This window comes from Chinchilla lanigera, unplaced genomic scaffold (assembly GCF_000276665.1).
Source record: "Chinchilla lanigera isolate Chin_1 unplaced genomic scaffold, ChiLan1.0 scaffold00093, whole genome shotgun sequence".
NCBI lineage: Eukaryota > Metazoa > Chordata > Mammalia > Rodentia > Chinchillidae > Chinchilla > Chinchilla lanigera.
The window spans coordinates 3,991,591-4,012,688 of record NW_004955494.1 but is presented as its reverse complement, the minus strand read 5'-3'; the positions used below and the strand labels follow the sequence as shown (position 1 = coordinate 4,012,688).

General features: G+C 44.6%; 1 protein-coding gene across 1 annotated transcript; it reads right to left on the bottom strand.

Moving 5' to 3' along the window:
* Positions 1-11,204: 11,204 nt before the first annotated feature.
* Zc3hav1l (zinc finger CCCH-type, antiviral 1-like) lies at positions 11,205-21,098 on the bottom strand (the record flags this gene model as incomplete). The annotated part of the gene is given in 4 exon segments (XM_013504910.1): positions 11,205-12,642; positions 14,271-14,532; positions 20,052-20,187; positions 20,950-21,098. Coding segments are annotated over 4 exon segments (732 nt in total), but the record flags the coding sequence as incomplete, so codon positions are not given.

Genomic DNA, 21,098 nt, shown 5'->3' with positions numbered 1-21,098 from the left:
CTTCCCTGGCACAGTCCTGCCCAGGTGGCCAGTGGGCCCACTCTTGGTCACCCCAGAGTACTCCGCCATCTTTGTTGGTTTCTCTCAGCTCTGCCCACGCCCTTGTCAGCATCATTACATTCTCCCCACCTTCCCAGTTCACGTCTGCTGCCTGTTTCTTCTCAGGACCCAAACAAACATACACATCGTGGCACATTTCTTATCATCACATGATTAGTCTCAAGTAGGGTTATTTAATCAAAAGGCACGCACACGTTAAGGACCCATAACACAGCTAACATGTCTTCCTACGCACCCTTCCAGCAGCAGTGTGTGCGGGTGTCCGCCTGGGGAGACAGCGGAGAATCAGTGTTTCTCTTCCTGTATTGGGGGGTGTAGAAACCTTTCTGTAATATGGAGATCATCCCATCTCTGGGGAGGCGACTTGTGAATCCTTGCAGTCTGCTTGGTAGTTCTTGCATAACTTTCTCGGTGCTTTTGTCTGCTATTAGCTATTATAAATAAGAATTTGTTATGATTTTTGCCGATTTCATGACCCATTTGTGGGGGGCGGGGTGCTTCTGTTTCCTGCATACTGCCCAAAGGTCAAAGATTTTGTGTCACGGCGCTCCTTGCCAATTCTTATCCCTCTGGATTTCAACTGTCTTCATTGTCTCATGACCATATTTCTTTTATGAACCTTAAATTATGATTTTGTAGATTTTTTTTTTCCCCTTGTGACTTCCCTTGTGACAAAGCCTGGGCTGACGTTCAAGTCCTGATTTACTTTTTGAAAAGGTGATTAAATCTTAAGAATATTTTCTTTAAAAAGATAAACCTCTATTCAACTGCCCATTCAATATGCATGTAATTAATTATTCATGGGAGAAACTGAGACCCTGCCTCTCACATATAACATGGAAAAGTACTTGTACACGTATTGAAGAGCCATATAAATAGTTTCATACACAGCTGCCATGTGCACTTGAGGCAAATGCTACACAATTTGTGGGTCTGTCCAGAACTACTGATTAGACACAAGGGAAGGAGAGGAAAACGACACTGGAAACAACTGGGGGAAATTATTTCATTTTGCAATGCGGTCTGGAAGGCAGGACTTGATGAGTTAGTTTGCTTTTGCTAAATTATATGTTTCCACCACCGACATCCTCTGCGAAGCTCCAAATCATGTTCATGCAACCCACGGGCTCGCAGAGCAGTCAGATGCAGTCACCTTTGGCTCTGAGGACACAGCAGAGATGGAAGACGCTGCTCCCTGCGGCCCAAGGGTGTTAATTATGAGCAGAAACCTCTCCGCCAAGCAGAGGCCCAGGGCAAGGGCGCCTCCTGCCTGAGTCTAAAGGCAACACTGATCTGGCTCAAGTCTGTTTTAATAATTACATGAGGTGGGAGACCTAAAGAGCATCCCACAATATTTGTCTTACAGGAAAGCTGCAGAAAGTGAAAGCTATTATAATTACAAATACAATGACTTCCGTTCCTCTGGCCTCTAATTTGGATCCCAAGATACAAAATAATTTGATTTGAACCAGACATGGTGGCACATGCCTATAATCCCAGCATTCCAGAGGCTGAAGCAGGAGGATTGCTGCGAGTTCAAGGATAGCTTGTGCTATGTAGTGAGTTCAAGGCCAGCCTGAACTACATAGTGAGACTCTATCTCAAAATTTAAAAAGGAGGGCGAGCCTAGGGGTGTAGCTCAATATGCACAAGGCCCTAGGCTGAATCACCAGCCCTGGGGGTGTGTGATTATCATATATATTCAGATGGTGTGTAATTATAATCAATATATATTCAGATATATATTCAGGTTTCTTCTGACACTATTTGATAGAACCCTGGAGATAGACAGATGATAAAGATAACCTTTTATAGTCTACTTGTATTTATGACAGTCCTGTTAGCGCCATTTACTTTTTAAAAAATTAATTAACTTTTTTGTGGGGAGGGTTCTGAAACAGGGTCTTGCTATGTAGTTTAGGCTGGCCTTAAACTCACTATGTAGCCCAGGCTGGCCCAGAACTTACAGCAATCCTCCGGCCTCAGCCTCCTCCTAAGTGCTTAGATTACAGGTGTGCTCCACCATACCCAGCTCCTGGGTATATTTTTGAATTTCAGGCTGAACTGACATTTTGTTTCCAATTTTAAGAAATGGGCCTGCCTCTATTACAACCCTGATTATGCCGCTAGTGTATTACTTCCTCAGAAATTCCTTTTAATATACAGTTGTGTGTCTGTACTCTGCTGCCTGGGTCAATAATTTTGCTGGTAACATTATAACCCTTTTACTTAATCGATCTGTAATTTGAATTTGATTTTTCAATTAACCCTGGGCTGTGCTGATTGGCTATACTGTGGATTTGATTATATCATTTTAGACAAAAAACAATTAAGCATTAATCTCTATAGCCCTTACAAATGCATTGAAGTGTCTTTCATCTTAATCTGCTTTTTCCATATTTTCACAAGACTGCAAGCAGCCATAACATTCTACTTGGAATTTGTATTTCTGCTTTTTTTTTGTGCTATAACTTTTAAAAGTAATTGTAGGCTTCCCCTCCCATTCCTCATTATTCTTCAAATAATTTTTCTCCTGAATTTTGTTTCCAGGGCTGGGGGTGGAGCCCAGGACCTCACACCAGCTCAGTAATCACAGTAGCCCTGAGCTACATGCCCAGCTTGGCCTGATTTTTGAGGCTGATGTTTGGATTTGGATGATTTTGTTGGTCTTTTGTCATTTCCATCATACACAACCAAAAAAAGCTTGCATTTTCAGGGTATTCATTATGTCTTAGAGACAGGCTGAGAAAATGTAAATTTACATTTAGAACATCAACTATGTTAGAAATGCTTAATTCACAAATTACGTTGACATTAAAAGATAACAAAAACAAAATCACTAGTGTATTGATCTTCTCAATGACATACTAATTATATCAGTATCTTTTTAATTTATTTAGTATGGTTTTCCGAGACAGGGTCTCTCTGTGTCATCCAGGCTGGCCTTGAACTCATAGCAACCCTTGTGCCTCAGCCTCCCAAGTGCTAGGATTTTTTTTTTTTTTTTTTTTTTTGGTTTTTCTCTGGTACCGGGAACCGAACTCACGACCTTGCGCTTGCCAGGCAGGCGCTTTTGCCACTGAGCTAAATCCCCAGCCCCCCAAGTGCTAGGATTGCAAGCATGCACCACATCCAACTGGCAGTATCTTTATTTATACATATTTTTAATTAAATGAACTATGCACTGTGAAGCAAAATTTAGCAGTCATCTTCATTTGGTGAGACAAAGGTTTTAAAGAAAATGTTTTTAGTTCTTTTCTCTTTTAAAAAAAGGCCTTAGTATCCTAAATATTGCAAGATGAGAACTGGTTTCTTGTGCCACTCCCTTGAAAAGGATTCTTTTCCAGCTGAGAACTTGCACCAGAAAACAGCTATCAGCGTGGTTGGACTGAGATCAACCTCTGCGTCTCGCTCATGAATTCATCAAGCCCAGCAGGCAGTGATTACCACATACCTACAACTTTGTTCTGGTTTTGTCCCCTATACCACCATGTCATTAAAAAAAATTTTTTTTGTGTGTGTTATCAAAGTCACAAATGCAAGTTATTTTTTAAAAATCAAGTAGCCCCACAAGCTCTTAACAAACCCGTCGTATTTGCATTCTTCACCGTAGCTGCTCTTGAGACTGGTGATGGTGAAGCCAGCAAGGGGCTACGCTCAGCACCTCAGCACCCTCCTCTGCCTGGCTCTGGCCCCATCCCAGACTCCAGTATCAAGTCATAGTATCATCATCACAGGTGATTCGAACACTTCTGTCCCTATTTTGATTTAATTTACTCCTCATGGGCTTTCTAAGTAGAAAGACTTTCTATTGTATGTGATGTTCCATATTCATAAGTTTCCCTTTCGGTGTAAACACATTTTCATAAATACCAACCTCCTTTTCTTATTGTCGGGCTATATTCAGGTGTCACTGTCTTCCCTGGACCTGTGTCTCCCTGCCCTTTTGCATAGTGTGTTTCCCTTCTTGTGAATACTCCGGAGTGCCTCAGCATTCGCATTTCTTCTACCCCAGCACCACTCCCCGCTCCATCCCTCATCCTCGCTCTCCGGGTCTCTGGTTTGTTTTTTGTTTTTTTTCAGGGTCTCTGGTTTATCCAGACAGCAGATAGCACTCTCAGCCCCAGAGTTTTCTTAGGCAAACACTTAGCTTTCTTCCTGAGAACCGTTAACTATATAGTAGTTGTGTCTCAAATAAAACACACGGCATCTCTTTTTTGGACCATTCAGTCCCTATACCATCATAAAATGAATTTCATTTTCTGGGAACAGACTTAGTCCAATTTCACAGATGGCAAAATGGTTTGCAGGGATTTTTCAATCCATCCAAAGTTACACAATAAACTGAGGCAGAGCCACAACTGAAACTCAGACGCCAGGCCCATGTGCCCGTGTGTAAGACCATACTCCCCGCTACCGCTTCCACTGCAAGTGCCTCATGCCAGGTTGTGGAAGTTGGCTTTCCTTGCTACTAGGTCTGCCCTAGCAACAGTGATGAGTAAAAATTACACAAACCACAGGAAGCCAAGGAGTTCTCATGGTTCTACCAGATTTTGGTTTGATTCCTTGAATTCATAAAATCTTCAATCTACATCCACCTGGAGTTAAAGAATTTGCTAATATGCTTCTATCAGTACCATATGAAAGTAGCTATTTCCTGAAATTTTCACCAGAACTGAGGGATGTTTTGGTTTTGTTGTGTTGTGGTTAACGGGCTGAGAATCGAACACAGGGCCTCACACATGCTAGTCAAGCGCTCTACCACTGCACTACATTCCAGGCCTGAGTTGTTTATTCTTAGCTCTGGTTATTCTACAAACTCATGTGCAAACCTTTTATTCTGGTTTTCTTTACCCTATTAAAAATATTATTAAGAATGTTTAGAAAACCCCCTACCTCTTTTTTGAAGGAAAAAGGGGGAAACTGTGCAGAACGATATTAGGATGCCTAAGTAATGAAATGCAGTAGGCATTTGTCATTCTAAATCCTCGCCATGCATTGGATAAGTTCACCTCAGATGAGGGTGTATTAGGCAGCACTTTACTGCTGTGATAAAATACCTGAGAAAATCAACTGGGCTCAGGTGATTTTCCTGCCTCAGCTTCCCAAGTAGCTAGAAATACAGGTGCATGTCATTGTCTCAGCCAAAGTCCTTTCTTTTCTTAAACTGGAATTGCTTTTCATAGCATGCAACTAAAAACAGATTGAGGCAGTGCATAACCAGGACATTGTTCATTCTTGTTTTCTAATCTGATTAAAATAATAAAATTTAAAATATACATATACTTATGTATTTGATTGCTAGGTGGATTAGTCAGTTTTCTGTTACTATAATGAGGTACCTGATTTTGGTTTTTTTGGGGGGAGGGTGTGATAGGATTTCAGTACGTAGCCCACACTGGCCTCAAACTCAAAGCAATCCTCCCGCCTCAGCCTGTAGAGTGCTGGGATAACAGGTGTGATACACAACCTCAGAAAGCAGAGAGACTTATTTAACTCACAAATCTGGAGGATCACGGTGGCAGCATCAGCTCACATCTGGTGATGACCCCAGCCTGCTGCCCCACGTCCACAGCAGCACATGCAAGAAGAGATTACATCTCCCAGCCAAGAAGCCAGAAAGAGAGTGGGACCCACGACCCCTCGCTGGGGCAAGGATGTCCCACGTGGCCCAGGGCTCCACATCACCTGCCAACATTGCCATCCTGCAGAACACACTTCCAATACGGGGACCCTTCGGGGATGAACTCACACTACATCGAAACCATAGCAGTACACTCAGCCACTCCTGCTACCTTGTTTCGGATGTGCTGTTCGGTTTTCTTCTTGTCATTGGCTTGACTGTTCCTTTGTGTATTTTTATTAGGCCAACGGCATTTGATTCTATCTGGTTTTCTGTAATAACTTAGGCAGTGGCATCTGTTAAGTTATCCTCAAGGTCATCAAATATATTCTTAGATGTATATATCTCCATTTTTTAATGACAAAAGAACACTTAAAAAAGTATTTTCTATGTACAATGCAAGCATTTTATAAGCTTTTCCTATCCTAACACACACACACACCACCTCCCAGGCTCTGCTGACCCTATCAGGGATTGTAAACACTCCCCACAAGCCTTCAGCCGGCCTCCTCTTCACACCAACCCTCTACTGCCGATGAAATGTGGGGGCACAGAGGCCCTAGCTGCACCCCACATCCTGGAAACCCCTCCGCACAGGTGGTCATCCTGGACTACACCATACTCTGCCTGCGGGACGGTCCTCTCTGCCGCTCACCCGGCCTGGTCTGAACTAGGCGCCCAGCGCCGGTGTAGGTCCCCTGGGAGAAGGCAGAACTCCAGAGTATCTGTTGCCCTCTGCTGACAGCACACTGGCAGTGTTTGCCATACCTTGTCTGAGGCAAAGCCAAACCTCAGAGACGGTTCCACAGCATCCCACAGGGAGCTCCTCCCAGAGCAGCCCAAGGGCTCCCCCAGAGTCTTCGAAGGGGACTCTGGTCTCGGTCCATTTTTCTGCTGCTAGTAACAGAATACCATGCGTTAGACAAATATTACACAGAAAAGAAGTTAATCTAGGCTCCAGCTCCGGCTCAGGGTTGAGCAGTGGCATGGATGGCCTTCTGGTTGGCGGAATCCTGTGGCAGCACAGGGCATCCCATGGCAAGAGGGTGAGAGAGACCCGGCCAAGCTGGCTTTCATAGCAGACCCTCTCTCCAGTTAACTCATTAGCCCATTAACCCACTTGTCCGTTAATCACATGAATGGGTTAACAGAGCCCCAGTCACCATTTTTTAAAAACCAAGATAGGATCTTGTTATGTTGTTCAGGTTGGCCTCAAACTCAAGACCCTCCTGCTTCAGCCTCTCAGATAATTGGGATTACAGGCACATGCCGCTATCCCCAGCCCGAATCACCTCCGAAAGGCCCCCATCTGGTCCTGACTCTTAATATTGTACAATGGGGATTAAATTTCAACATGAGTTTCCAAGGGGGGCTAACCATATTCAAACCATAGCAACTGCATTTTAAAAAACACAGCCCCTTGCCAGGCATGGTGGCACATGCCCATAACCCCAGCACTTGGGAAGCTGAGGCAGGAGGATCGTTAAGAGTTTGAGACCAGCCTGGGCTATAAAGTAAGCTCAAAGCCAGCCAGAACTGCACAGCGAGACCCTGTGTAAAAAAAAGAACAAAAGACAAAAACACTGCAGCCCCTTTCCACGGACGCCTTCTCCATGGCATTAAGCTTGGCGTGTGACCTGCAGTGGCGCTCCATGGGGGTTAATCACACTCACTGTCAAACACAGCATGGCCACACAGCCTGCTCTGATGAATGCAGTGAGAGGACAGCATAGGTGCAGACAACCCTGTCAACCCAGGACGCAAGAGAAGAAATGACAGGCATCAGAGCCAAAACTATCATGAACTCGTAAGAGATGCATCTTTACTGTTACATGCTATGGGACCAGGGTGTCACATACTGTTGCACCTTGAGCCATCTCTCCACTGTGTGTGAGAGCTCACTGACCTGGGTCCCCAACTTGGACGGGCTGAATGCTCTTGAATCTTACCTGCTGGGGAGCAGGCAGAGGCCCAGCTGTGCAGTCGGAGCTGTGCTGATGTATAGCCTGTCACCCAGACACCCGCAGGAGCAGCCTCCTCTGCGGGAGCAGTGCCCTATTTCCAAAGCAGGAGCCATCTCAGCCGCTGGTACTGAGGTGGAGATCAGGAATCCAACAGCATGGCAAAGTACCTGACTCCCTACAGTGCCCCCTAGGCAGGGGGTGGCTCTAGCTGAGTGTGTGTAGGTGGGCACTTGGGCTGGAGACATAGGGACTAAAACAAACCAAGCGAGACAGTTCCAGCAAGCAGGACGCAGGTGTCAAGGCCCAACTCCTGGAAAGGCTGAGGGGCAATGTGAACACAGAGAAACAGATCGGTAAGGAAAAGTGGACCAGCTGCTTTGTGACAGCACCTGCCCATGTTTCCTGGCTTGATTTTAAACATAACAGACAAATTTAAGACATAATGACACACTATTTTTAAAATAAAACGTTATAAATCAATTTATAAAAATTCCAGACAGTACTTAGAATAAAATTTATATTTCACCATATATCAAATTACTACAGGGATACATAAAATATAATAAATTTTATCACTGCTTGTATAGATGTATACCAAGTAGGAAAAATATACATTAAAAGAACACTTAATCAGGTAGAGTTTATCTAGGAATTGAAAGATGTTTCAATACTATAAAAACCTTTAATATAAGCAATCACATTAGGTGACTTAAATGATAAAAGTATGATTATATCAAAAGATGCCAGTTCATTTTATCAAGCTTTTAGCTTCCAGCAAATAACAATAGATGTTATTTCTCTTATTTTAAAAAAGAACATTATGTAAAATCAACAACTAACTTCATACTTAATAAAGAAATATCAAAAAATATTTTATCACATTTTGTACTTAACAAAAAAACAATAAGCATACATAAGAAAAATCATTTTTCAGCTATGATTTTATATTTAGAAAAAATAAGTAGTTCCTTAGTAACTATTCACCAAAAAATAAACACGTTAAAAATTAACTAAAGACAGAGATTCCCAAACTGAAGAGAATATAGATATACAATACTCAAGAAGGAGGAATTAACATAATAAAGGATTTATAAAACCTAGACGAAAATAATAACAAAGGAAAATGAAAAAAATAAGAAACACATCAATAATGAAGAGACTTAATCCATGATGGAAATAATTAGGTATAAATCTTAAAGAGTTAATTTTAGACCAAGACAATCGAACGGAAGCCATGAAAAAGATGTTTTCCTTATATAAAACACTCATTAGGCAGAAAAAGATTTCAGACTCTGAAAAAAAATGGAGGTAGAAGACCAAACAATAGGATACTTATTCAAGCAGATTCAGATACAGAGTTTAACTCACTATGTGGAGAAAAAAAAAGTCTTTCTTCCAAGCATTAGAATTACCAGGAAGAACAGGTAATGCTTTTGATCAATTTTATGCCAGGGGATAAAATCAGAAAACACTGCAGTGCAATGCAGTAAGCACGGGGCTGGCACCACACGACCTCCGCACCAGCCGCCTTGCTGGGGATCTGGCAAGGCTAGCCAGTATTTTGAAGATTATAATTTTGCCAGATATTGAAGCAGACAGAGACATAGCTCAATTAAAAGTGAATAATTTAAAATCAGAAACCCCTTATAAAAATCCAGATTTCTGGGCTCTTTGGAAAAGTCAAACAATAGGACCAACTGGATGGAAAGCAGGGGGCCGCGGCCCCCGTTAGATGTCAGATGCTACAGCACTTTCTCATGCTCCTGCGCCTCTTCCATCCAGTCTGTGTCATCCCTTCAACTCCCCTTTCCTGTCCCTGTAGGACTGATTTGAGTTTAGGACTCTTGCCCTACAGGATGGAGACCAAGGAAGGGTTCAGCAGAATAAAAGCAATATGAATAGGTTTGGTTTTAAAAGATCACCTCGACAACTTGATGGAAGACAGGAGAAGGAGACCCAGGAAACCCACAAGCCCTTATTTTATTGCAAATTGAGGCCAGGCTATCATTATGGATATGGGGCAAGAAGCCCACCTGCCACTTCCTACAGAAACCTCCCACAGCAGGAAACTTGAAAATCGCAGAGTTAGGCACCTGTGAGGATATACTAGAGGAGTGCAGTGTGACCCAAGAGGAAGGGAAGGAGCCTTAAGGGTGCTTCCATTCTTACTGGGAGTCCGTAAGAGCAAGGGTGCCTTGGGCAGCTACCCCACTTCCTCAAGCCTGTCCTTCTGCCCCAGATAACTAATGGTGACAAGGTCAGCCTGAGGAAATAAGGAAATAGTGCACTAGGCAGGCATTATTCATACCCCTGGCTGTGAGGAGAGACCCACCTGTTTGAGCACCCATCAGCCACCTGCAAAAACTAAATCCCCAAAGCAGCTTCCCAGCAAGACCGCTGTGAGTCCCCTATCTTCCAGTCACGGCTGGCTTCCTGCCCTTCGGTACCTGAGCTCCCAACTAACCTACCAGTCCTGGGGCAAATAGCAGACCTGGTTTGGTAAAAAAAAAAAAAAAGGGCAGAGCAGGGTTAACACTGGAGAAGTTTCCTGCGGGCAACACCCCCTCCAACACTGGGTAACCAACCTGACACCATGGCCAGGAGAAAGAAGGGTACAGGACAACAGGCCAGGTTTTGGCTTGTCCCTAGCCACATGACTTGATGCTGGTAGCTTCCAAAAAAAGAGGAAATAAAAAGTGAAAGAATACTGTATGAAAATCTGTATTTCAACCCAGTATATATAAATTTGTAGAATCTTGTTCAAGACACGCAGCTTCACCGCACAAGCCCGATAAATGACCAAAGAAAACACCTCCAGCTCTAAAAGGAAATTCTCTCATGGCTGGATCATGAGATGAAAGTAAAAGAAAGATACAGAGGAATGATTATGTGAAACAATTTTACCAAATGCCAACACAATTCAAATAAAATGGAGTATTACAGAATTCAATAAAATATTACAACGGTTACAGAGAGCCAATAACTTCATACACAAGAACATAATTGTAAGATATATAAAAAGAACTCAATAATGTAAATGTAAAGGACATGTGTCTATATCCTATGCAGTTTCCATTAAAGCTTGAAGCTGGTTACAACAAAAAGCCATCATAGTAAAATGATAAAGTATAAATTATAATAATAATAAAATGTAAAAATACTGTTCAAAAAAGCACCACAGCTGGGGCAGGGGGTGGCCCAGTGGTAAGGCACTAGTGCTGAAAAGAAAAATACCAGGAAAAATCAGAACTAGGAAAAAAAGAGGAGGAGGAGAAACAAAATATGCAGAACATAAGGGCTTTCAGAAATACTGTTGCTGACAACCAAAGTAAAAAGATCACTGTCAGTGTCAGGACTGTCCACTAGGGGAAAACACAGAATCTCTCCCTTTGAAAAGGACAGTTTTAGCCAGGGATGGTGGTGCATGCTTGTAATCCCATCACTTGGGAGGCTGAGGCAGGAGGATCATTGCAAGCTCGAGACCAGCCTAGGCTACAAAGTGAGCTCAAGGCCAGCCTGAACTGCAGAGCGAGACCCTGCCTCAAAAAGACAAAAAAAAAAAAAAAAGGAAGAAAGAAAGGATAGTTTTGCATTCTTTCTCCCAACAGAAAAGAACATTTCATGATAAAATTTCCCTAAATTAAATAAACCCAGCCATACAAAAACTCACTATATTATCCCTATTTCTTAAATTTTGTGTCATTACGGGACAGTTTTTTTTTTTTTTTTCCAAGCACTTTATCCAGTGACATTTGAGACATTACTACAAGCACAACAGAGCATTGCATCAGCTATGGTACCTTGATACAAACAAAGCTCAGCACATCTCTGCATAGCCTGATGAATCCCACAGGGCGTGGGGGTCAGACAGGAAGGTGAAGTCAGCACAATGAAGGTGAGTATATAGATTTCTGAGGGTCCATCCCCATCCACAAAAAGAAAAGATACAATGTGGGAGAACAGATGACCTGCGTGCGCATCTTTCAAACTATAGCAGGTGGGCTTTGGTAAAAGCGCAATAAAAGATGAAAAGTAAAGAGGTGAGGTAGAAATCTCTGCTGAGAATCCCAAGACTATTTGCTTTGTGGGGCTGGTTGAGGATGGACCCCCAAAACTTGGCTTTCACCCACACAGAATGGTTGATACCCTCCTGAGACTATTAAAGGCCACCCCACATTAGCACAGAGGGAGGCTCAGCAATAAAAGGTCATGTGGAAAATGCATTCAATGCCTACAGGATGCAGGTACTCTGAATATTATGAAGAAGATATTGTTATGTAGCACCCATAAGCTAAGCAAAAGGAAGGAACGGTTTTATAAATTCAATACTGTGCAGATTTTATAAAGAGTTACATTTAAAATTTGTTAGAATTGAAACAGGCCAGAACAAGAGAAGGTAGTTAAACTAGGATATATATTAATGGATGTGTGCATAAAACAAGATTATGTGTAAATGTGAACAAACATGGAAAGACGTTTCTGAAACAGCTAAGTAAAAACTTGTGTATGATTATCACAGTGTAAACCGTGACTGCGGATGGATGGCAGCGAATGGAGGTCTGCAGAAACCAACCCTTGGCAAAGCTCCCCCCCGCAGGCCGGGGAAGGCGCTTGGAACACCCCGAGGCTTTGCATTCAACTCGTGCCCTCTTTTTGTCAGCTCTGCATGCAGCCTCATCCCCACACACCCATCCGTCTCCTCCCGGTGGATGTTCTCCCTTCCGTCTGTAATCGCTGAGGTAGGTGTCATCAGAGCACCAGCGAGTGACCAAGGAATGCGCGGTTGCAGAGCGCAGCAGAAGCCCTGCTTTCAGATCTTCCTGGATGGACGCGCCGCTTCCGGCGGCCCCGATGCCCTGCAGGGGTTACCTGGGCGCGGCCTAGGGGCCGACTGAGCAGCGACAGGGGCAGGAGGCCTGGTTTCCGCAGCCCCAGCCGGGCCGGCTCCTCGTTTCCCAGGGCTCCGTGGATGCTCAGGGGCGGCAGCCAAGTCATCTACGATGAACAAAGAGAAGCGCTTTCCCAAAGCAGCCTTTTAGCACCCCACGCCTCATATGACTCACACAAGACTCCCAGCACCCTGGGCTTTGAGAGTTTGTGTCTTCTGGATTAAAATACATAATTGATATATTTATTATGATTGACATATTGCAAATGGCGTATTAGCAAGCAGAAAGTCACTATTTCCTACGTGGGAAAGGGTCACTGAAGGAGACCACATGATGACAGTGGCCGCCCCTGGACCCAGAATGAGGGTCCCTGCCCCCAGTGAGGGGTCCCTCAACAGCCGCTACTGTCTATGCAGAACCCTCCCCAACTTCAAATCTGCAGTCTACCACTAACATCCCCACACAAGAAAACTCTGTATTAAGAGCTTAGAGCCTTTGACTTTGGTAACCCAGTTTTCTTTGTTGGTGGTGGTGGTCTGTTTGAGACAGGGTCTTGCTCTGGGTATGTAGTTCAGCCTGGACTCAACTCACTGTGATCCTCCTGCCTCAGCCTCCCCAGTGCTGGGACTAGAGGCATGCGCCACCACAGCCAGCTGAAGGTAGTTTAGGAGCCAGCAATTCTCCTAAACCCACCACAAACATATTTTCAACTATGAGAAAATCTAATAAAATAAGTAATTAAAAGAACACCAAACCACACTGTGCAAGCCTTAAAAAATGTTAGAGGGTGGGAATGAACCCCACAGTGCAGCATGTGCCTCGAATGCTCAAGGCCCTCGGTTCGACGTGTACACAAACACAGAACAATCGGGGAAGATGGTGTTGTACAAAGTGAAAATTTAAGATAGAAAACTAATGCTATCTGAAACACAATTAGATTAGTATTTCCATAGGAACAGGACCCAAGTGCTGCTGTTAAAATAATTGTTGTGGATTACAGTAAGGAGAATCATACTCAAGTTTTATTTCTAGTCTGGTTTACAAATTTTTCAGTGATGTGGTTGAAATTACTTAAAAATAAAAAAAGTGCCAGGTGTCATAGTGCACACCTGTAATCCTAGCACTCTGGGAGGCTGAGGCAAGAGGATTGCATGTTCTGTTCCACCTTGGCCAACTTAACAAGATTCTGTCTCAAAATTATGATTATTATTTTTTTGGTACCAGGAATCAAACTCAGGACCTTGTGCTTACCAGGCAGGTGCTTGTGCCGCTGAGCTATATCCCCAGCCCCTGTCTCAAAATTAAAAATTAAAAAAGGGCTGGGGATGTAGCTTACTGTGAAGGCTACATCCCTAGTACCCCTGCAAAAAAACCCCAAAAATTCTAATAAAAGGAAGTCATCCCTCCTTATCCTTACATGTCCAGCTTCCACCCCATCTCCCTTTGCTCTTCCCAGCCCTCAAACTGTCCCACCTCCCTCCTGACCTCCTAACTGCCCAGGAGTCACACTGTCCAAACATTTAGGCAGAATCTGTCTTCCCTTCTTCACTCAGACCACAATTCTAAGTAATACAATGTTGACTGTCCTACAATTCCCACAGACAAAGTCGCAGCTAACACAGGAAGTCCTTTATCCTCACACTCCCTTTCAAGGGATGCCCCGATTTCTTTATGGCACAGCACCTCAAACCCACCTCCCTGTGGACCACCCCTGTCTACCTCTGCCACGCCCACCTTTCTGCTCAAGCCTCTGGTGCAGCTTCATATGCTTGTAGGCAGCGATGATCTGAAAATTCACAACACTTGGGATGCTCAGTCCTTGGTCCTGCAGCAGGCTCAGGGCGGCGGCGTGAACAAGCTGATGGGACCGGGTGCAGGCCTGGGATCTGCACTCTCCCCTGACAAAGGCTCTGCAGACGTGGAATTTGTTGCACTTGTCCTTCAGGTTGCAGTAACCGTAGAGGGGATCGCCGCCTTTGTTGTACAGCAGACAGACCTGTAGGAAAGGAGGCGGCGCTTGAGGTACCAGTTTTCACAGTATCTTTTCATTGGAGGAACCACAGCTTCTCCAACTGAAGTGGACATTAAACGGCACCCTTTCTGTGAATGCTTTAATTGACACATGTTGACGGGTTACAGCCAGGCATCTTGGTACACATGTGCAATTGTATCCATTGTGAATAAACAGCAGATCGGGGGTAAGTGGCCCACCTGACAACTCAGACATATTAAGGTGTCATAAAAAATATGATACGTGTTTAAATTTTAAAAATTAAGCAGGATGTGGTGGCACAGTTTGTAATCCCAACACTTGGGGAGCTGAGGCACAAGGATCACAGTGAGTTCAAGTCCATCCTGGGCTACAAAGCAAGGCCTTGTCTCAAAAAATATATATATATTACAGTAAAAGATGCACTGCCATTAATTCCCTTCAAAATATTCCCCCGCCTGCTTTGAGTACACTTGTCCCGTCATTCTTGCCCATTTTTGAAGCCGATCTGGAAGACCTCTTCAGCTGTGCTCTCCTGGCTGTTTCAATGCGCTGAATCAATTGAAAACATTTACTTTTTATGACCATTTGACTTTGGAAAAGAGCCCGGAGTCGCGTGAGGATAGAGCTGGTAAACAAGGTAGACCGTAACGTTTTTATGAGCCTGCTTTCTGCTGAAGGGCACTGGGCAGCAACGTTCACTGTATTTTTTTTTTAAATCATACCTGCTAAGGGGCTGGGGATATAGCTCAGTGGCGTAAGCACCTGCCTGGCAAGAGCAAGGTCGTGAGTTCGATCCCTGGTACTGCAAAAAAAAAAAAAAATCATACCTGCTAAAGACACTCAGTCAAGAGGATTTTCAGAAGTGGTTTAAAAAGTGGTAGAGCAGGACGTGGTGGTATGCATCTATAATCCCAGCACTCAGGAGGCTGAGGCAGGGGGACTGGCATGAGTTCAAGGCCAGCCTAAACTATGTAAGAAGGCCCTGTCCCAATAAACCAAAGAAAGAAAGAGCGGAGGGGGGGGGAGAGAAAGAGACAGAAAGAGAGAGAGAGAGAGAGAGAGAGAAGCATTGCAATTGGTGGGCCATATGGTTGTTCTGTTTTCTGAGAAACTGCCATGCTGTTTTCCATAATGGTTACACTACTTTGCACTCTCACCAACCACGCATGGGCATTCCTCTTTCTTTGTACCTTCACCAGCATTTATTTTTTTGTTTTTCAACAACAGCCATTGTAACCAGGCTGAGGAGATATCTCAGGATGATTTTGATTTGCATCTCCCTGATATAAATGGCATCTTCTGATCATTCATGGCTGTTAAAATCTTAGGGCGAAAGGCTAATGGCTAGTTCACTGTACTAATGTCCCCTCAGATCGCCCCAGCTGCTGTGGCGTTGGCTGCTAACAATTCACAGCTGCCCCTCTCGGACCTTAGACATGAAGACAACCTGCTCTCCTCCCGAAAGCTAGGGAGCAGAGCCAGCCAGGGACTTCCGTGGACATACAAAAGGCTGGTCCTTGCCTTAGGCTCCTGCAATTCCTGAGTGCAGTTTTTACCCCTTAGGCCCCCATGAATCAAGTCAAGGCCAGGCTTTACCCTCCTGGTCCACTTTCCTTCCCCACGTCCTGCTTCTGTCTCTCCCTTCCAGGGCTCTCTGAAGAGCCCTCCCTCAGCAATTCACTTGAGCCTGAATCCTTACCTCAGGCTCTACTTTCAACTAAGCCAACCTCCACCGGGAGCACTAATGTGTCATTTCTGACCTAGACAAGGGTCATGAGGGACAGCTACGGTGAACTGGCCTGTCCCAGGCACGCCAAGGAGATGTGTACAGGGAACTTCACAACGACACAGCAGGCTGTCCTCTCAAAGCCAAGCATCAGACAGCCTCACGCCACAGAAAGATGGCGGCTTGGGTGAGGAAACCCAAAGTATAAATGGAGGACAGATATTAGGAAGGAAGAAGAACTTGTTCAGTGGGAGGGGGAACAAGGGATGGTGGAGAGGGAAAAGAAGAAACAGAAAAGGATGTTCAATAAAAGAATGGAAAGAAAAAATGGATACAGAGCTTTTGTAAATGCGGAAGAGAAGAAGAGCTGAAGGGAAGGGAGGTAAAGGGGAAAAAAGAATTCAGATATATTATGTACACATACACATTCCTCATGATTACTAGGATCATTACATACAGCACACATGCACTAAAGAAAAAATAATTTAGAAGATAAATAAAACTGAAAAAGCAAAAAAAAGGCTGGGTGTGTAGCTCAGGGTAAAGGCTCTGGGTCTAATCCCCAGTACTACCACCACCAAAATATCTATCTATTTATCTATCTATTTATCTATCTATCTATCCACACACAGAGAGAGACATACGATTTTTTAAAATTATGAAGCATCTTGGAAAAATAAAATTTAATCTCTGGTTTCTCATCTACTAAAAAATAAAACAAGAGAAAAATGGCAAGAGAGACCTTCTATGCCTCCTGATGTGACACAACAGGAACTACAGCTCTCTAGGTTTTCCCATAAAAGTCTCACTTTACCAGTGTTTCTCAGCCATGGGCAAGTGGGGATGTTTAGTCACCCTAGCAATGCACTGCCGCTAAAAAAATTCTTGACATAAAATCAAGCAGTTCAATCTAACCTCTAGATCATCTTAGATATACTCAGGGGACAGAGGTGTTCACTGACGTGACAGTGAGATGTTATGCAACAGGTATTAAATGGTACAACAAGAATACAGTCAGATCACCACCTTACAACCAAAACCTTCCATCTGTAAATGCGGTGCCAATTTCCTGAAATGAACTCTCAATTTTAATGCAATTTCCCCCCCCCCCTCCGGCACCGGGAACAGAACTCATGACCTTGCACTTGCCAGGCAGACGCTTTGCTGCTGAGCTAAATCCCCAGCCCTTAATGCAATTTAAATTGCATTCCTTCTTTGAAATAGTTTTAGGAATGTAAGTGCTTCTAGAGCTTATCTGAAAAAGACAAGAAGAACAAAGAGTAAGGGGCACAGGGACTTACTTAGTAAAACATAAACGATTTTCATTAACAAGTAGGAGACTTGTTCCAGAATACGTAGAAGATTGAGGAGAATCTAGTACAAAAATTATAACAATCTGTTCTTTAGAGAGCTGTTAGAACCCAGGGGGAGGAATAGGGAGATACAGATTAAAGGGTATGAAGTTTTAGTTGGGATGAGTCAGTTCTGGAGACCTTATGTACAGCAGGATGAGTACAGTTTATTACAACATAGTGTATAATGCATGCTGTATCTGAACACTGCTAACATAGATACCAAATGTCCTCATTACTCAAAAAAAGATAGCTATGAAGTGATGGAAATATTAGTTAGCATGATATAAACATACATCAAAACATCACACTGTCTACCAGAAATAAACAATTTTGATTTGTCAATTATTCAATAAAGAAAAAATATTTGATAGCACCGGTAAAACCACACAAGCATGTTGGTTTTTTGTTGTTACTTTGTTGCTCTTTTGTGCTGGCAATTGAACCCAAAGCCTTCACGCTGAGATACATCTCCAGTCCTTCTTTATTTTTATTTTTTAAGAAAAGGTCTTGCTAAGTCACTAAATTGTATAGACGGGACTGGAACTTAGCAATCCTCCTGCTTCTTTCTCCCAGAGTGCTGGGATTACAGCATGTACCTCACCCAGACAACCTGATACTTTCTTGTAGGAGACTAATGCTGTGGGATATGTTTACCTGACACTTCTATTTTTAAAAGTGTTTATGACTATTCTGGCTTTCTATTTCTTCTTGAATCAAATTTTTTTTTGTTTTGTTTTTTTTCCGGTACCGGGAATCGAACTCACGACCTTGCACTCGCCAGGCAGGTGCTGTGCCGCTGAGCTAAATCCCCAGCCCCTTGAATCAATTTTTAATGAGCCCTAATTTCTAGAGTCACGTCCATGTCATCTAAGTTTTCAAATGTGGCAGCATAATATTCTACAAACTATCCCTTATCTTTTTTACTGTGCCCTGTGTTTTAGAAAATGGTGAAAGGAATTATCAGGCCCTTTTTTTTTTCTTTTTTGGTCTTTTTGAGGCAGGGTCTCACTGTGCAGTTCTGGTCTTGAGCTCCCTTTGTAACTCAGGCTGGTCTCAAACTCACAACAATTCTCCTGCCTCAGCCTCCCAAGTGCTGGGATTACAGGCATGCGCCACCACGCCTGACTCAGGCCGTTTCAAGAAAGAGTCTAAGTCCCTAATTGGGTATGATTTGTGCCACACAACCATACTTCCAGACCCAATTGATGGGGTGAGCTCCTACGGTAAGGACTCAGGGAACCCTGGAGTAAGGCTGGACCCAGGACACCTGGTGTTGTGACCTGTATCTAGACGGTCCCCCAAAGCCTCAGGCAATCATAAGTGGGGCTTCTTCAGAGGTAGCTAAATATAGAATGTGTGATGCTGGGATTGATTCACGGTGCAATGCTAGGATCGAACGTGGTAGGATTAAGGGTATGAGTGCTACCCACTTTAAGTAGCCTGGATAAGATACAAGGGATAGAAAGAGCTGTGGTCGCTCCTTGTTGCTTTGCTACCTTCTGCCTACCATGAACTGTTTCTCCTCTGCAATGCCCCTCGGCCATGCAACCCTGCCCTGGAGCCAGCCCATGATGGACTGAAACCTCCACAAACTGAGAGCTAAATAAACCTTTCCCCCGTTCACTTTGGGTGAAGGGCATTTTGTTTCAGCAACTAGAAAAGTAACTAAGACACCCAGGTTGAAGCCACAAAGAAAAAGATGCAGTAGGCTTGACAATATAAAACTGTTACATTTCTGTAAATCTAGAAATATCATGAAATTAAACGGCAAATAGCACATAGCAGTTGCCCTTGTCCCAGCCTCGAGGGACAACCTGGTGCAGCTGCTGCTAAAACACACTCTGCACAACACGGCTGGAAGCCGTGAGGCTCCCAGCCAAGACCTCACAAACCTGGCTGCAAAGCTCAAAGAAATTCACAAAGCAGGGTGTCAAGAACCCTTTAGCTCCCAAGATCCACTCTCGATGACCTTCAGGGTATGGGTCCTGCTGCCACCAGGTGGCCTCTGCTGTCCCCACTGAGGCTCCAAGTCACACCTCCAGCCTTGTGGCTTCCCCCGCCCCCCACACACACCTGGCTCACACAGGGCCACCATCTCCAATAGAAGTCTCCTCTCCTTCCCCACTTCCAACCCTGCTTCTAGCAACCTGGGAATGTCTATCATAGAATCGTGGTGCCGGATTAGAAAATGACACTTTTAACTGGTAGTCTCATAATACTGCCTCTTGGGAGTCTTACTACACTGTTGAAAAAAATTCTCTGAGTATGTCTAAGCAGAAAGAAACAGGCTACTTTTCCCATCATAGCAATTATACTGCGTATTTTTAAAGGATCTAACACTAAATCAGATTGCTTCCAAGCAGCTACATGTAAGATCAAAAGCCACAAAGTAAATGAAGAAAACACTTGCAACCAATACAGATAGGAGGGTGGCAGCTCACCTCTGGTAAAAGGGAGGGGTCATTCTGCAAAAGCAGGACCCGAAGCTGGGCTTCGTTGAGGCCAAAAAGCCCGTGGTTTTTCAGAACTTGGATGTTGACAGGGGTGTGGATGTCGTGGGAAAGGTTGCAGGTGGACCTAGAAGAACACCAAGCTCTGAATCAATTTTTTTTTTTTTTTTTTTGGTACCGGGAATCGAACTCAGGACCTTGTGCTTGCCAGACAGGCGCTTGTGCCGCTGAGCTATATCCCCGACCCTCAAGCTCTGTATCAAAGCCAGTGAGAAAGGGGCCAGCTTTCAGCCGACTTGTGAAGGTGAACGATTACTGGTAGATAATCAGAAAGCTGGACTAAAGCAACTCCCTTCCCAGGGTCATTTTCATGTCCCATGATCTAAAGCCAAGTCACCCCGCCCCTCCCCTCGCCACCCCTCCCCTCCCGCGGGATGGGCGGCACAGTGGGCCCCAGGGGCGTTTGGCATCACCAGCTGTGCGCACTCAGCACTTCGCTCCCCCGACCCCTAGGCCTCGCTTTCCTGGGGTCAGACTGGACCGGGGTTTGAACTGCACACTGCAAAACCTCCCCTACACTACACAGGTTCAAAAGGTCCGAGCAACTCCCAAGCTTCTCAAATGTCCCTTCAGGGGGCACTGAGAAGAAGTGAACTCGGACTTAACCCGGATTTAAGGCCTGGAATCCTAGCACTGAGGAAGCCGAGGCAGGAGGTTCGCAGAGAGTTCGAGGCCAGCCTGGGCTACACAAAGGTATCTGGTCCCCAAAACGAACAAACAACCCGTGGGGACACAGAAGGGGCCTCGGTAGCAGCCTGGGGTCCCCTGCGGCCCGCCCGTCCCGTCGGGAGAAGTCCCCACCCGGCCCAGGGCGCCCCGCGCCCCTCACCAGCAGTCCCGGTGCGGGCACTTGCCCAGCATGTGCCGGCGGCAGAAGTGCAGCTGGTCGCAGCCCCGGCACTCGCCGCGCTGGTAGCGCGCGCACAGGCGCGCGGAGGACACGGCCACCACCCTGCAGGCCCGGGCGCCGCCCGCCTC